The sequence below is a fragment of the Perna viridis genome, chromosome 13 (genome assembly GCF_037379345.1).
Source record: "Perna viridis isolate PV_CMFRI_1.1 ecotype Kerala chromosome 13, ASM3737934v1, whole genome shotgun sequence".
NCBI lineage: Eukaryota > Metazoa > Mollusca > Bivalvia > Mytilida > Mytilidae > Perna > Perna viridis.
The window spans coordinates 21,385,579-21,402,884 of record NC_142457.1 but is presented as its reverse complement, the minus strand read 5'-3'; the positions used below and the strand labels follow the sequence as shown (position 1 = coordinate 21,402,884).

Here is a 17,306-nt window from a genome sequence, read left to right as displayed (position 1 = left end):
ATCTCTGCATCACTGGATTTGCTCAGAAAATGTTCGATAGAATGGTAGAAAAATGATGATTTTGTCAGTTATCTGCTCTTGAAATGTTATTTTTCATTAAATTATACTTCATAATAATAAATTATATTCAAAATAATAGTCTCCTGATGGTGTAAATACGTGCAATAAAATTACACTTTGAAAATGGTGTTTTTTTCATACAACGTTTCATCAACTGGCTTATTCTTACAGAGACTAAAGAAACCTGTTTTTCTTGGATGGTTTGTTGATATTTAAACTTTTTGTTTATTGTATCATTGATTATAATGTTTTTTCTTCATGGAACGTTACGGTGCATTCATCGACACCATGAAAACTGATTTGTTCAACGGGTCATAGTTTTCCTTCCCTCGCTTGTCTACCCCGGACTTGACTCTTTATGAGCCAATCGGTGGGTGTTTCTTGAAAAGCAGAGGACGCTTACCCTACCGGTGCACCTGATCCATGCTCTTAGGTTTTAGTGGAGTCCGAGTTGCTCATTTACTTTTGTTACTTTGTATGTATCATTTTAGTTACTTTATGTTCTTTGTGGTGTTGTTTTCCATGTCTGGTCTTTATCCCTGGATTACATTCTCTTGATTTCCGCTGGAATCTTGGTTCCCTTGATTACTCTTTCTATTTAAAGCCATAAATATGTGACAAGTACATGTATTTATCAAGTTTGGACTTTTAAAGAAGTCAATACATGTATATGGACCTGTTCAGATTATATGGACCTGTTCAGATTATATTGACCGAGTCCCACGTCAATATAATCTAACAAATCCATATATAACGTATTGACTGAGTGAAAGTCCTTAATTTATAAATTACTTTTCATAATTATATTAAATTTCAATAAATATCAATTTAAACAAAAAGTATACTCTTATAGATTTTGTTGCCATTTAAATTTCAAATTTTAATAAGGATGATTTATTTGCAAAGGATATGTAATTGAAAAGTATATGTACTAATATACTGAGTATGCAAATCTATACACAATATACATGTACGTGTACAACGATAGAAAATATGCCACATTTGAATAGGTGATTTATGGCAGTTAGGTTGTATCTAAGAACTACATTTGTACGTCACATATGACGCCATGCATTTGTATTGTTTAGCTCACCACCTACTAAAGTCAAAACTATACCTGATTAAGGACTGCTTAGGTCATTTTTTATAATAAATTATGTTGGAAAGAACAAAATTGGCAAGTACCACGTGACAAATCATGAGGGGATAAAAATGGGGAAATTTCCATGCACAGATATCTTTTACGTTGGAATAGAGGCAACATATGCATTTTTTATTTATTATTTATCATTTTTTATTTTTTTTTATTTATTATTTATCATTTAATATTTATTATTTATTATTTATTGTACTGAAAATATTATAATACATGTTTTCTTTGTTATATTAAATAAATCCTCCATTGTACAAATGGCAAATCAATAAATAATATTAAATGCTGAACACTCATGCTTCATAGGCGGTACTCAGGGGCGGGTCCAGGTAAGGGCGTAATGGGCGTACGCCCCCCCCTTTCAAATATCCTGGACACGCCCCTGGTACTTAGTTTTTTTTAGAGTTCACATCATGACTTCCTATCTAAATCCAATATGAATTTCTGGATTTTCCCACGTTGTGGACACATTAGGTGGCTAATGCGCAGGTCTTGCGTACAAATCTCGATAGGACGCCTTCATTAATAGCTACATGTCATGCATTACCGAGTGAAATATATTTTTTTATTTTTGAAAAATAATGATAGATACGGCATGCCATACGAAAAAAAAATATTTGCATCTGAGTGTAATGATTAGATCTGAAGTGGAACGCGTTCAAATAAAACAAAATGCTAGAATTTGTTGTTGAAACGAATTTGTGTTATCTCCCTTTTAACAAAGTTGTGAATGAAAGAAAATCCAATATTTTGTCGACATAGAGATAAACTCTGCTTGTAATTCATGTATAGTCTAATACAAGTAGAATAATATTATAACCTGCTACATGTATCTGAGGAATGCCGAAGGCGGTTTGTTTAAAAGCTCATTAGCGGCACGAGGATCAACGAAAGCAAGTTAATGAAGCAACTAACCTACCACTAATTGATCATGTGGTTTTCATTTGCAAGCGAGAAACTGTATCGTACTACGAAGTGTCCGATATTAACATTTACATTGAAACTTGTCTAAACCGAACCTCGAATAAACCGAAAGACCGTTTACACAAGTCTTTCAGTTTCATTTTAAATATATTCAGAATTTGTGTTTAAATTAAGACAGGTTTATCTATATCCAACCCCGGTTTTAGAAAGTGGTGGCTTTGTGGGAGGATGGCGGTGGAGTGGCTTGGAATTCTATGAAGGGCATTTTTGGGAGCTCTTATCCCCACAGTTTAGCTTGTTTTCGAAATTTTATACATATTGAGCTGATACATGATATGCTTGTGTGTGTAAAACTATTGAGTTAATACATGACGGAATCATGTGTGTGTGTGTGTGTGTGTGTCCGTGGAAAGTGGCAGGGTGAATGGTCGAGGAAAAAGTTATTTTATTTTAGGTGTAACTAAATAACTATGATTATTTTATGTCCTTGTTTTGACATCAATTTGAACGGTAATTTTTCATGAAATACTTTCTTATTGACAATGTATGTTTGATTAGGTGATCACTCGACCGTTATTTAAGTGACTACTTAATTACTACACACGGAAAATTGTATGATATATTTTCATATGTTTCAAGACATATGTGTATTTCATTTTTCCCCATTAAAACTCAAGCATGAACTGCATATTTTGCCCAAGTTCAAATGAAAATATATGCCTTGAATGATTAAAATCATCTGGGAAGCATTTATTTAACTATTAGTATTAATTACAATAAGAGGGTATCATATACTTATATTTTAAGTACTGCTCTGTCTAAGAATCAGGCAAAATGTGTATGAGATGTGGCACATGAAGAAAAAGAAAAAAAAACGCAGATATTTTATTGTATTATCTGAGTATTTATATCTCACAACCTCCAGAAATAACTATCAAAGTGTTTGTAAAATTTAACTTCTTAGGATACTAATAGGTCTAATTAAGTTGGATTACACTATGGAAAAATGGCAGGAAAATTTTCCCGCACTTTTTCCTTATATAAGCAGTCAAAAACCACATATGTCACAGATGCTTCAGAGTAAATTTAAATTGTTTTTCGTGGTGGTCCTAAACATATGAAAAACATATTATAATATTTCATGACTATTTGAATTTCAAAGACAGTAAGTGACTTCTAAATACATTCCTGTGAATAATTATGACAGTAAAACCTGTCTTAACTAATCCAAAGAATAATCCGAAAACTTGTGTAAACCAGACAGTATTCAAATACCCTTTATGTCTGTTAAGATGTATTTTAACCTTGGTAAACCGAACAGCTACATTTTTGTTTCTTAACTCAACTTATTCTCACTTAGCCTTATGTCTGTTTATAAAGGAGGTATTCCTAGGGTAAGGGACACAACATTAGAACGTTTATACTCCCCATTTTCCAACGAAGTAACTTGGACTGATTTCATTCTGTTTCAAATGAAAGCTAGAAAGGCTTTGGTGATATTGAATATAATACAAACATATCACTGATTTCAAGCGTTATGTCCCTTACCCAGGATCAAACTCCTTAACCCATTTAATTTTATACCGTCAAAAAGGCGGTTCGGTTTAGACAGTTTTCACAAGAAAACAAAAATGTTCTCAAACTTAACATCGAAGTAAAGCTAGTTTTATTCCTATTAGAGAATTTGAAGTAGATCCAGAGCGCTGCAAAACACATTTTTTGGACTTGTTCGGTTTATTAAGGTTCAAAACTTATTCAAAATGATATAAAGCGGTCTTAAAGAAAGCCTGGTGTAGACAGGCTTTTTTCGGATTTTTCAGGGCTCGGTTATGACAGGGTCTATTATAATACCTTTCATAAAGCATGGGATGTACTGTAGTTCTATCCGGTGTCCATTGCAGATTAATACATAATATTAATGCGAGGTTTTGTCATGAGTGTGGCATGGGTGTATTTCGAGCATGGGTGTATTTCCGATTTACATATTAAGACGGGGTTAATTCCCGAGTGCGGCAGAAGTGTATTGCGGATTTACATATTAAGGCGGGGTTAAGTCTTAAGTGTGGCAGAGGTGTAAAACATTGAAATAAGGGAAGAGACACTGCACAGAATATCAAATTTAGCTCTTAGCGTTGAAAGGGTTTTGCATATCCAGGAGGATTTCCGAAGGTTGGAACCCCCTTTGATAATAAATTGGTTAATTTTGCCCAGAAAAATAAGCAAATAACCTGGAACCTCTTTTCAATACCTCAGGATCTGCACCTGCCAAGACAGGGTAATCGACAAACGCATTAAGCCATTCTTGGTTTTCATTTCAGACTTCAGACGCTGTTCTACAAATGAAGACTGTAACAATATAGAGACCGCATGTTCCCATGGTTACTGCATGTGTTTTAAAAACCTAAGTAAGGCAAAAAAAGACGGGACATGCCCCGAAGAACAAGGTAGGTCTTGTCCGTTATCAATGGGTCAATTTCAGTCCGTATGTCTTTATATTTTATATACAATTAAACCTGTCTTTATACCAATTGAAATGTATGCAAAAGACCTGTCCAAAAAAACCGAGCAATGCTTACAAACCAGAAGGTGTCCGATTTGAACAGTTTTCATTGTATTTCAGCTTTGTCAACATCAGTGTTGACGTTTGTAAACATACATTGTGCCTAAATCTATTCGTCCGTATGTCTGTCAAATTTTTAACGGAAGTAGCGTCCATATGTCTAAAATTTTCAAGGGAAGTGCACAATAACATATTGATATATCGATCTGTACAGCCGTTTTTTTAATACAGGACTTGTAAGTCTCGTCACACGACCCTGCGATTTCACGAGAATGGGCCTTAGCTCCTATTCAAAAGCATATGAAGTAGTTGCTCAAACAAACTATGAGCAATCGTATCAACAAAAAAGTCTTATGCCTAAATACGAAGATTACAATATAACCCATAATTATTTCTAAACTTTGATAAGATATTTTGATGACACAAAATAGAAACTTCTGCTAAAAATTGCTTAAGTTTAACCCTATCGCAGACATGAGCCTGTTCGCAGTCAGTAAATGTTGGTCATTAATGTGTCCTTGTGTCGTTGGGTTTAATTTGTCTTTTTTTAAGAAATGTCATTTTTCTGTTTATAACTTTTGTTGTCGGGGCATTCCAGAGCTTACTTAAAGGTGTGTTTACACTGTCTTGTTGAAGACCTGCTGGTAATCTCTAAAAGAATTTCTTATTTTGTATTAATGTTATACGTTGTTGTGTTTGTTACGTTTCACCTTATTCGTTCTTCGTTTTTTTTTTTATCATATTTTTATTGTTTAACTACACACTATTGTAATATTTGCAATTAACAGTATGATGTAATACAGAACAGCAACAAAAAAAACAAAAACAAAAACAAAAAACAAAACAAAACAAAAAAACAAACAAAAAAACAACAAAAAAAACCAAAAAAAATCTGTGCATTTAACAAAAACAAAAAAACTTAAAAATGTACCAACACAAAACAAGGAAACTGTTTTAAAATAACTACCCCCCCCCCCCAAAAAAAAAAAAAATAAATTCACAATTATACCTGTTACATATAACCTGTTTCTGAAAACATACGTTTAAAATATACCAAATAGCGCACCACTATCTTGCTAAAAATGCATGTTCTTCCTTTTAGTAACTATATATAGAATGAGCTATATTTAAGTACTTCTCTGTCTAAGAATCAGGCAACATTTGTATAAGATGAAACAGACGAAGAAATAAAACGCAGATAGTTTATTGCATTGTTCTAGTATTTATATTTCATAACCCCAAGAAATAATTACCAAAGTGTTTGTTAAGGTTGCCTTTTTAAGATATTGATAGGTCAAATTATGTTGAAATGCAATTTAAAAAAGATGGCAGGATAATTTTCCAGCACTGCCCCCCTATGTAAGCAGTCAAAAATATCTACTTCGCAGATACTTTGAACAGTATAATTGTTTCGGTTGTTTTCTAGATTACTGAATACCTTCGAAGCAAAAAATATCAAATTGAAAAAAAATTATGTACCACCCATTGCCCGATTCTGACACAGATTGGTACTTGAACATTTCGCTATGGTCAATGTAATACTTAACCTAAAGTATTATAGGGATCATCTGATGTACTTTCCTGATAGAAGCCGTCATGCAATCAGTTAAAGGATTTTGTTTCATTGAAAAAAAAAAAAAAAAAAAAAAAGAAAAAGAAAACATTCGATTTTGGACTAATTAAATCAAAGAGGAGATGGCTTTGGCGAGATTCGTTTATAATTTACTCGCTTCGATCTTTGCCCTGTAAATGTTAGTTAGCCTGGGTGGTCACGTGAACGGATAACGTCCTAACTTCTCTGCCTGGTAGGGGAGTCTGCTTAGCTTGGATTGCAAACCTTTGTAGTTATAGTAAGCTCTTCGGTAAGACACTGGTATGAGCTCCATATAAAATCTAAAATTTATGTGCCAAACGATTTGTTTTCATAATGACTAAACCGAAATATATACCTTTTTAACTAACTTGGACGCAAATATAACGTTCAATGAAGCAATGTGCAAATCATTTTTTTAATCCAATTGATGTGCTCCGAAGACGGAATAAACTATCTGAACTGAACTGAACTGGTGGGCTTTACTGTCTTGATTTGAGGTCAGTACATTCGGAAATGCAGAAAGGAGAAATTTCTTATTTATCAAAATTGCCGGAATTGTATTTCTAAAAATATGAGTACATATCACTAGAAATAAAGAACAATAACTCTTCTAATAACTTTTGCGCGAAGCGAGGAGGTAAGAAAAAAAGTAATTGTAAAATTCAACCAGTTTAACATAATTTTAGAATCGGATCGGTTCCGGGGAAATTCTTCCCCCTAGTGCCTTCGATGATTTTCTTGTATGCAGACGCGTAGCTGAGGCCAAATTGAAGTGTAGGCAAAATTACGGCAGGGGATCTGGGGGCCGCTTAAAGGCCCCAGCAGGTCCGGGGGGACAAAGCCCCACCGAAGCTCCGCGGAGATAGCGTTTTAAAGCATCATTTATGCCTCTCCAGGATGTATTTAAAAAAAAAATGGCAAAATTAAGGGCCTAACGGCAGCTACGCGCCTGGTGTTTAACTATAAAGGGTGACGAGTTCTGATATGGTTCAATAATACCCACTTTTATGACGTCAGTAATAGTAATGATTATAATATGAGAAATATGAAACATTAAACGCTCCCGAAGAAAACCAAAAAATAAATAAATAAATAAATAAATAAAAAATAAATAAATATATGAATTCGATTTGTATTTCATCATCGAAGTCAACTAGACTGGTGTGATTCTCAACTGCATTTATTACTAAGTATACGAAAATGATGATGCCGTGATGTTATTTTAAAGCTCCCAATTTTACATGCTCAAACTGGATATTGATGTTTTTTTCTGGTTTTAAGTATACTAAAAACAATTGATAATGCAACAACTAACGTTCCCTTCGGGAGAGTATAACATTCAAAATTCCTGCTCAAAAACATTCAGTCCTACTGGTCCATTCTTTAAACAATAATCATATTGGTATTTTGTATAAAACTTTAAGCTAATGCATTAAATTCTAAAAAGTAAAATGAAAATGTATGAATGTAATATTCGATTCTTGTGAACCTTTGTATATGAAAACCAGCAGTCAGTGCCACATGCATATCAAAAACACGCCACTTTAAAAGATATTTTTCCGACGCAGCCGGAATAGTTTCATTGTTTACCCTTTGACCTAAAGACGCTCTTTTAGGTTACAGACCACCAATTCAACCAATGAGCATTTGGAACGTACGCAAAAATAGTCCTACGCAGAAATTACCCCTGTTCCTCATAGTGCTGTGAAAAAAGTTCTCATCTTATTTAAAAAATTTAAACAGTTTCTGAAAGGAAAAACATTTCTGTACATTTTATAGGTGCATTTTGCTTCTTGTGAAGCCTAATCTCCATAATGATTTCTAAATATACCCCTATCTTGTGAAAACACTGGGATTTCCCATGCTATCTATAGACACTTCACTTCCGGTGACCAGTACTGCACTGCAAGTCTGCTAACCCCACATGTCATTCTGAGGATTGTGAGCTGACATTTGTAGAATCATGCTGTTATATAGTCCTCTGCAGGTTAAAGTTAAGGTAAAGTCCAGAGAAGCCATTGAATATCGTGAAATTTGCATAGAAGCCTATGGGAAGTGGATTTAGTGGTTTCTAGCCTTCTATGAAAACGTAAGTCATCTGATAGCAGTTCTGTTTCCCGATTGGCCAAATACTGATAACTTAGTGGCGTTCGAAAAAACTGTATCAAAATTGAAATTGCGTGCCATGTGTTATTTCCTGAATGAAATGTGGAAAATTATAAGTAAAACGAACAAACTTTTACTGCGTCGGCCATCTTTTTTTAAATGATAGTACTAATTTTAATTGGGTTTATACAGTTTTACAACTTGTTTTTAAAAGTTTGCTTTTAAAGTTTTAAACGATGTAGAATGCATTTGAAAAAAGTCTCATTTACAAAGCTATCTCCCTTTATTGGTTTATTATTAATACAAATGAATATATATTTATGTATCATTTTACAGCAAATGTTACTTACAAAATGATTTAGGCAAACCTCCTTCAACTAAACGAAGGCCTATAAAAAATTACACTTATAAAATTGCGAAATTTTTACTAAAATTATAAAAAAATATAGAAAAATAAAACATTGAAAAAATCGAAACATACAATATTCTCATTCCATATATACATCTAACAACATAATATAAGCCTGCCATAGATAGGGATTAATAATCACAAACAAGCCAAAATACCAACAAAGTAATTTATTTACTGTTATTTAATTTAATATAATAAGAGTCCTTTAGATCTAATCTGCTTCATTTGTTTGATGTGCTTTCATATGCATGCGAAACATTCAAAACAACAATTGCCTGACTTTTCAACAGATCACTACTTGAAAACAAACCTACCACTGCCTGACTTTTATACAGAACACTACTTAAGCACGCAGTTGAACAGTTTTATCTGAGTATTAACGAGACATTGTCAGATTTAAAAACTTTCAATAGTAAATTATATTGGAAGACTATTAAAATGTTATTGAAGGGTGATAACCCAAGCAACAATAAACCACCACTCTGCGATCCTGACGATAACTCAAAAACTTGTTTTTGACAATTCAGACAAATGTAATATATTGAACCAATATTTTTGTTCTGTTACAGATATTGAAAACAGAGATAAAAAATCTTCCTGAATTTGATGACAGAGGAAGAGAGGTCATCTCTGATATTGTAATTTTCGAACAAGATGTTATTAACGTGTTATAAAAATTAAATCCTAACAAAGCAGTTGGCCCCTATGCTATAAGAAACAGAATGCTTATTGTTGTCAAAAATGAAATAGCAAGACCCCTATGCATGCTCTTCAACAAATCATTAAGGTTTCATACGTTTCCATCATACTGGAAATTAGCACGTTATTGCCCTGTATAAAAAGGGAGACAAATCAAAGGTATCAAATTACAGACCAGTTGCTTTGTTGAGTTGCACAAGTAAAATCTTAGAAAAGATAGTTTATAAACCTATTTTTAACCATTTATTCTTCAATAATCTTATCTATAAAATCCAGCCGGGATTCTTACCTGGTTTTTCTACAGAACATCAACTGATTGAACTTTATCATGAAATTTTGTTGTCTTTAGATGCTGGTAAAAAACTTGCATTACGTTTTGCAATGTCAGCAAGGCCTTTGACCGTGTTTGGATGAAGGGATTGATTTTTTAAAATTAGAACGATATGGTATCAAAGGTAATTTATTAAAGTGGCTTTATAGTTATTTAGAATCTAGAAGACAAAGGGTTGTTCTCATATTGTTGATAAGTTGTATAACTTGTGTCTAATCCAATTGTCTTTGACAATAAAATATGTTTAAATCAAACTATTTAAGCAAAACTACCATTGCCTGACTTTTATAGAGATCACTACTAAAACAAAACTACCACTGCCTGACTTTAATACAGATAACTACTAAAACAAAACTACCACTGCCTGACTTTTATACAAACCATTGCTAAAACAAAACTACAATTTTCCGACTTTAATACAGATAACTACTAAAACAAAACTACCACTGCCTGACTTTTATACAAACCATTGCTAAAACAAAACTACAATTTTCCGACTTTAATACAGATAACTACTAAAACAAAACTACCACTGCCTGACTTTTATACAGATCACTACTAAAACAAAACTGTCATTGCCTGACTTTTATACAGATCACTACTAAAACAAAACTACCACTGCCTTTTATACAAACCACTGCTAAAACAAAACTACAATTGTCCGACTTTTATACAGATAACTACTAAAACAAAACTACCACTGCCTGACTTTTATACAAACCATTGCTAAAACAAAACTACAATTGTCCGACTTTTATACAGATAACTACTAAAACAAAACTACCACTGCCTGACTTTTATACAGATCACTACTAAAACAAAACTGTCATTGCCTGACTTTTATACAGATATCAGCTAAAACAAAATTATCATTGCCTGACTTTTATACAGATCACTACTAAAACAAAACTACCACTGCCTGACTTTAATACAGATAACTACTAAAACAAAACTATCACTGCCTGACTTTTATACAGATCACTACTAAAACAAAACTACCATTGCCTGACTTTTATACAGATCACTACTAAAACAAAACTACCACTGCCTGACTTTTATACAAACCATTGCTAAAACAAAAATACAATTGTCCGACTTTTATACAGATAACTACTAAAACAAAACTACCACTGCCTGACTTTTATACAGATCACTACTAAAACAAAACTGTCATTGCCTGACTTTTATACAGATATCAGCTAAAACAAAATTATCATTGCCTGACTTTTATACAGATCACTACTAAAACAAAACTACCACTGCCTGACTTTTATACAGATCACTACAAAAACAAAACTACCACTGCCTGACTTTTATACAGATCACTACTAAAACAAAACAATTTACAATAGAATTGTAAGGTAACTAAACCTTTTTGCTTGCTATTGACATTTCTCTTGTTTTCGACGTCACAATCTGTATCAGCCTTTAGGTTTTTATGTCTGGATCAAATTATCTGCTTGGTCGTTTACCCAAGCTTAATTAATTCAAGGTGTCCTATAAAAGTATATCCTTAGGCCTGTATTTATTATATTGTCAACAGTGTCATTATTTTCAAATTCTGAGATAAATCTTGCAGAAAAAATACTTTTCTGTTATTTCTATCAATTATTTTGATAAAGAAACACAAATTTTAGTACATATCATTATAATCTACTATAATACTATAATTAAACGCATCAATGCATATTGTTCAGACTTATCGCTTATTTGATTAAAAAAGTTTAAAAACAATATTCCGATTTTGTTTTGAGTTAATTCATAGAAAGACAGGTGTTTCCAAGTTGTTTCACATAACCCCAAAACGCTTGCAAAAATAAAAATAAAACTATGGACAAGTGTAGTAGTAAGCTCCCCCTATCTTTGGGACAAGTTCAAGTTTATCATTTTCGAGTTTCTAAAAATTACTGATTGGTGGTGTTTTCCATATTTTTCGTCTTTCTCGAACATGAGCTAACGCTTACCCAACCGATGCACCTGGTCCATGCTTCCAGTTTTTACTTTTATAGTTACTCATTTAATTTGTTTACTTTTTATGTGTTGTATTGGTTATTTCATTTTCTCTGTTGTTTAGGCCTTTTAACCTCCCCTAGCCGAAGGCCATGTGAGCTATTGCCATCACTTGGCGTCCGTCGTCGTCCGTCGTCGTCGTTAACAATTTTTCAAAACTCTTCTCCTCTGAAACTACTTGACCAATTGGAACCAAACTTGGTATGAATGTTCCTTGGGGTATCCTGCATAAAATAGATGTGGATATTTTTTATTCGTCGAAAAACATGGCCGCCGTTACTAAAAATAGAACATAGGGGTCAGACAGTAATTTTTCGCATATATCTCCAAAACTGTTAGGTTTAGCCAAATTCTTTCAATTGCTGAAATGATCCTTATTTTTAGGACTATACAAGTCTTCAGGCATAAAATTTGTCAGACGCCTTTTTTTAAGAGTTATTGCCCTTGACAGGGGAAAATGACAGGTTTTTTTTACAGTTTTCAGCCAGTGTCTTGAACTATGATAGATTTCGACTTTCATTTACTGAAATGATCCTTTTTACAAGTCCTATCAAAGTGTTCTTGAGTCAAAATTGTTGGACAACTTCTTGTTTAATTTATTGCCCTTGAAAGGCAAAATTTAACCAGGTGAGCGATTCAGGCTCTTGGGAGCCTCTTGTTATGTGTTGTATTGGTTATTTCATATTCTCTGCTGTGTATGTCTGTCTATTCTTTTTCCTTGAAGTAAAAGGAATGACACTGCTCAGAATATGTGAATTAAATATCTGCATTTTAAACCAGATTATTTGATATATAATCAGAAAGTTACGTTCATTTTAGTGGAGTCCGAATTGCTCATTTACTTTTGTTACTTATCTATTATTTCAGTTATGTTCTTTGTTGTGTTTGTCTGTTTTCCATTTCTGGTGTTTGTCCCTGAATTACATTCTTTTGATTTCCGCTAGAATCTTGGTTCCATTGATTACTCTTCTACACCGATGACCTTACCAATGACGACGTGCTGATATCAATGACGTTAGCGTTGACAACGGACCAATAACAAGCAATCAGCCCGGCCAGTCACGTCGATTTTCTAATTTGTACATATATCACAGTGAAACTTTTATTTACGTAAATTTAAAATTTTGTCAGCAAAATATAGTACATGTATGTCAGCGATGCTAATCAAAGCAGTGCAGATGACTACGATCACGAAATTCTTGTTGGTCACATGACAAAACAGGACAACTCGGGACATTTCGATTTCGACACTAAGAAAGACTAAAAAATCATTTGCTCGCATTTAAGATGTGGCCCTTTTAATATTAGGGGCTATCTTGAATAATTTGTTTGAAAAAGTGTACATGCAAGGCTTGTCACATTCAACATGCACACAGAGTGCGTAATTTATGTAAAAATCTTATGAAATTTACATCAAAATCTCATGAAATTCATATCAAAATTGTATGATCTTGTGAAATTCATGTCTAAATAGTGTAAAAATTATATCAAAATCTTCTGAACTTCATATTAAAATCTTACACACTTAATGTCAAAATCTTATACACTTAATGTCAAAAACTTATGAAATTATATAAGAATCTTTTGAACTTATCTCCTAAAAGCAGACAGATTGGACAGAACTTACTTTAATGTTTACATGAGATTGTTGTAAAATGGTGAATACATACGTTCCCATGATTTGTAATAGTTATGTTCCCTACCCTAGGTCTACCTCAGTAATAGGACTTCAAAAGAGGACTTCTTTAGACATGTTTCTGATCTATTCAGGGTTCGGTTTAAACAGGTTTCATAAAAGCTAGATACACACATTCGTTCCTGCTATGTCGATAATCTGATTCCCTGTTTAATATCATAAGCGACCCGAGGACCGCTAAAAATATAGACTCAGGTCATCACCGATGGATATGCACAATATATGAGTAAATTATGAAATAAAGTGAAAACCAAGATGTAATTATTCAAAATTTACTTAATTATTGTCAATTTATATCGAGAGATGATATAAGTAATTCGAAAGAAATATTTTAACGTTTCTTTTTTTAAATTTGAATATTAAAATGTATACAAATTAATAAAACAACGTCCTATCCGCTCAGTCAATCAAAAGACAGAAGACGTCACAGGTGACCCGGGGTTATATTTGAGAGAAACTTGTGGAACGAAAATATTACCCGGACTGCCAGGTTATCTTAGTTAAGTGCCCCCTCACGACTATTTCCCTTATTAATATGATGCACTTTAAAATAACTTTACGTATGACTAGTATGGCAATATTTTACATTTGTTTAATAACGTAAGCTGACAAAACTGTATTCTGTTATTAACTCCTTGAATAGCAGTCTTTTTGCCAAGATCCATAAAATATTTATGCGTTGTGAAAATGTTGCCTCATACAGCGATTTCTTGTAAGGAATGACCGTATCTCGGACAATTTATAGAAATCTTATCTAAAGGCCTTTCACTTTGCATGCAAAATTAATATTAACGCCTGTAAGGGAACACAAAGTAAAATCACTAACGTAGTAAACAAATGAAGGTATTATATCTTGGTAATATTAAATATCTTGGTAATTAAGTTGAACTATCAACGACAGTTAATCATAAAAATTCTGTCAGTTTATAGTAAGTGATATTGATGTACAGCCATTTGTGCTGATATAAAGTGGAAATGCGGTCGTTGTTCTTCCCATGAAATATTAAATGCAATTAAGACATGGTTAAGTCAGAGACACACTCGACACACACGCCGAATACATGGGTAGCTACAACTATGAAACAAATCCCTTTTGGATTTGAAAATTGGTTTGATTTATACCGGGTTAGTAAGATTTAAAATATATTTAAATTGATATCAAAAGACTTCATTATTTTTTAACCGTTAAGATATTAAGGGCCAAAAGGAGACAAAGAAACAAACAATTTCATGGTATTCGGACCATAACGTGTCTTTTAAAACAGGGAGTATATTTCTTTGAAATTGTACTACGAAGTGCCGTATCTCCTAAGGAAGGCTGGATTGATCTTGGAATTGTAAGTGGAGCTAATTATGAATAAGAACCTTCGGGGAATCACTTACATTTCGGAAATTTCTATTCCCTGTCAAATATTTAATTGTGATAAAATCCGGAGCTGTTTAAAGCTTGAATGTTTCGTCTTTACTTGTCGGAACTGTTCAGGGTTCGACCTCTTTGAACGTATATTTTGTCGAGTTGTGCCCAGCAAAACATTTAATTTCGATAAGTTTCGTTTACAAATGAAACAAAATCTACACCACCAAAAGAATTTCCATGACGACTTATAAATGTTACAACAAAAACAACAACATCACGGACATGTCCACCACGAATACCCAACCAGCCAACAACAAAAACAACACCAACATGTCCACTATGACCAACCAACAAACAACAACAAAGAAAAAAGACAACACAAACATGTCCACCACGACTAACCAAACACCATAAACAAAAACAAAAACAACACCAAAATGTCCACCACGACCAACCTAACACCATAAACAAAACAAAAACAAAAACAAAAACAACACCAACATGTCCACCACGACTAACCAACAACGGAAAAACAACAACGCCAACATATCCATCTGGACCAACAAACCAACAACAACAAAATGTAAAACGTCTTTACTTGTCGCAACTGTTCAGGGTTCGACCTCTTTGAACGTATATTGTGTCGAGTTGTGCCCAGCAAAACATTTAATTTCGATAAGTTTCGATTACAAATGAAACAAAATCTACACCACCAAAAGAATTTCCATGACGACTTATAAATGTTACAACAAAAACAACAACATCACGGACATGTCCACCACGAATACCCAACCAGCCAACAACAAAAACAACACCAACATGTCCACTATGACCAACCAACAAACAACAACAAAGAAAAAAGACAACACAAACATGTCCACCACGACTAACCAAACACCAAAAACAAAAACAACACCAAAATGTCCACCACGACCAACCTAACACCATAAACAAAACAAAAACAAAAACAAAAACAACACCAACATGTCCACCACGACTAACCAACAACGGAAAAACAACAACGCCAACATATCCATCTGGACCAACAAACCAACAACAACTAAAACAACAACACCACTGATATATCCACCACGACCAACCAACAACGAAAAACAACACCAACATACCCACCTGGGCCAACCAACCAACAAAACCACTGACATATCCACCATGACCAACCAACAACGAAAAACAACACCAACATATTCAACTGGATCAACTAACCAACAACTACTAAAAGAACAACACCACTAACATGTCCACCACGACCAACCAACAACGAAAAACACCACCAACATTTCCACCCGGACCAACTTATCAACAACTACTAAAGCAACAACACCACTAACATGACCACCACGACCAAACAACAACGAAAAACAACACCATCATATCCACCTGGGCCAACCAATCAACAAAACCACTGACATATCCCCCATGACCAACCAACAACGAAAAACAACACCAACATATTCAACTGGATCAACTAACCAACAACTACTAAAAGAACAACACCACTAACATGTCCACCACGACCAACCAACAACGAAAAACAACACCAACGTATTCAACTGGATCAACTAACCAACAACTACTAAAAGAACAACACCACTAACATGTCCACCACGACCAACCAACAACGAAAAACAACACCAACATATCCACCCGGACCAACTTATCAACAACTACTAAAGCAACAACAACACTAACATGTCAACCACGACCAACCAACAACGAAAAACAACACCAACATATCCACCTGGACCAACTAACCAACATCTGCTAAAAGAACAACACCACTAACATGTCCACCACGACCAACAAACAAAGAAAAACAACACCAACATATCCAATAAACATCTACAATAACAGTAACAAAAAATCAACAGCTAAAAATATATTGAATTGTGTTTTGTTAAAAAAACCCACTGAATGGAAATGCCTTTGCGTTTGTTTTAAATATCTCTACATTTTATTGATCTGAAGAAAAAAAACGATCCAATATATTCATGTACACTACGCGTTCACAAATCACATAGAGTGGTATCACATTTGAGAATCAGGCAATGGTTTGCACGTCCTTATTCTCAATTTGGTCTTTTTTGCCTCAAATATTTACTACATCTAAAAAACAACAACTGGAAAGTTTATTGAATTTATTCCGAATAGCCGTTTAAACTAAATTTGACCTATCAATATCTCAAAAAGGCAAACTTTACATACACTTTGATGGTAATTTCTGGACATAATGAGTTAGAATTAATTGGATAATGCAATACAAACCGTATTTCTCCATTTGCCTTATACACCTTTTTGCACGATTCTTAGACAGAGAAATACTTAAGATTGAATTTCCTATTAATTCCGACAATTCATAATAATTGGATTTGATGAAGAGTCATTC

At 33.6% G+C, this 17,306-nt stretch overlaps 1 protein-coding gene across 3 annotated transcripts in view; it reads left to right on the top strand.

Moving 5' to 3' along the window:
- LOC148599981 (BDNF/NT-3 growth factors receptor-like) overlaps window positions 1–17,306 on the top strand; it is a 145,551-nt gene that overhangs the window by 13,208 nt on the left and 115,037 nt on the right. For all 3 annotated transcript variants that reach the window (XM_088557058.1, XM_088557056.1, XM_088557057.1), the window contains exon 2: window positions 4,456–4,581. In XM_088557058.1, coding sequence (XP_088413184.1) covers window positions 4,524–4,581 — 58 coding nt within the window. In that variant the 5' untranslated portion in view covers window positions 4,456–4,523. The remainder of the gene's footprint in view (window positions 1–4,455; window positions 4,582–17,306) is intronic.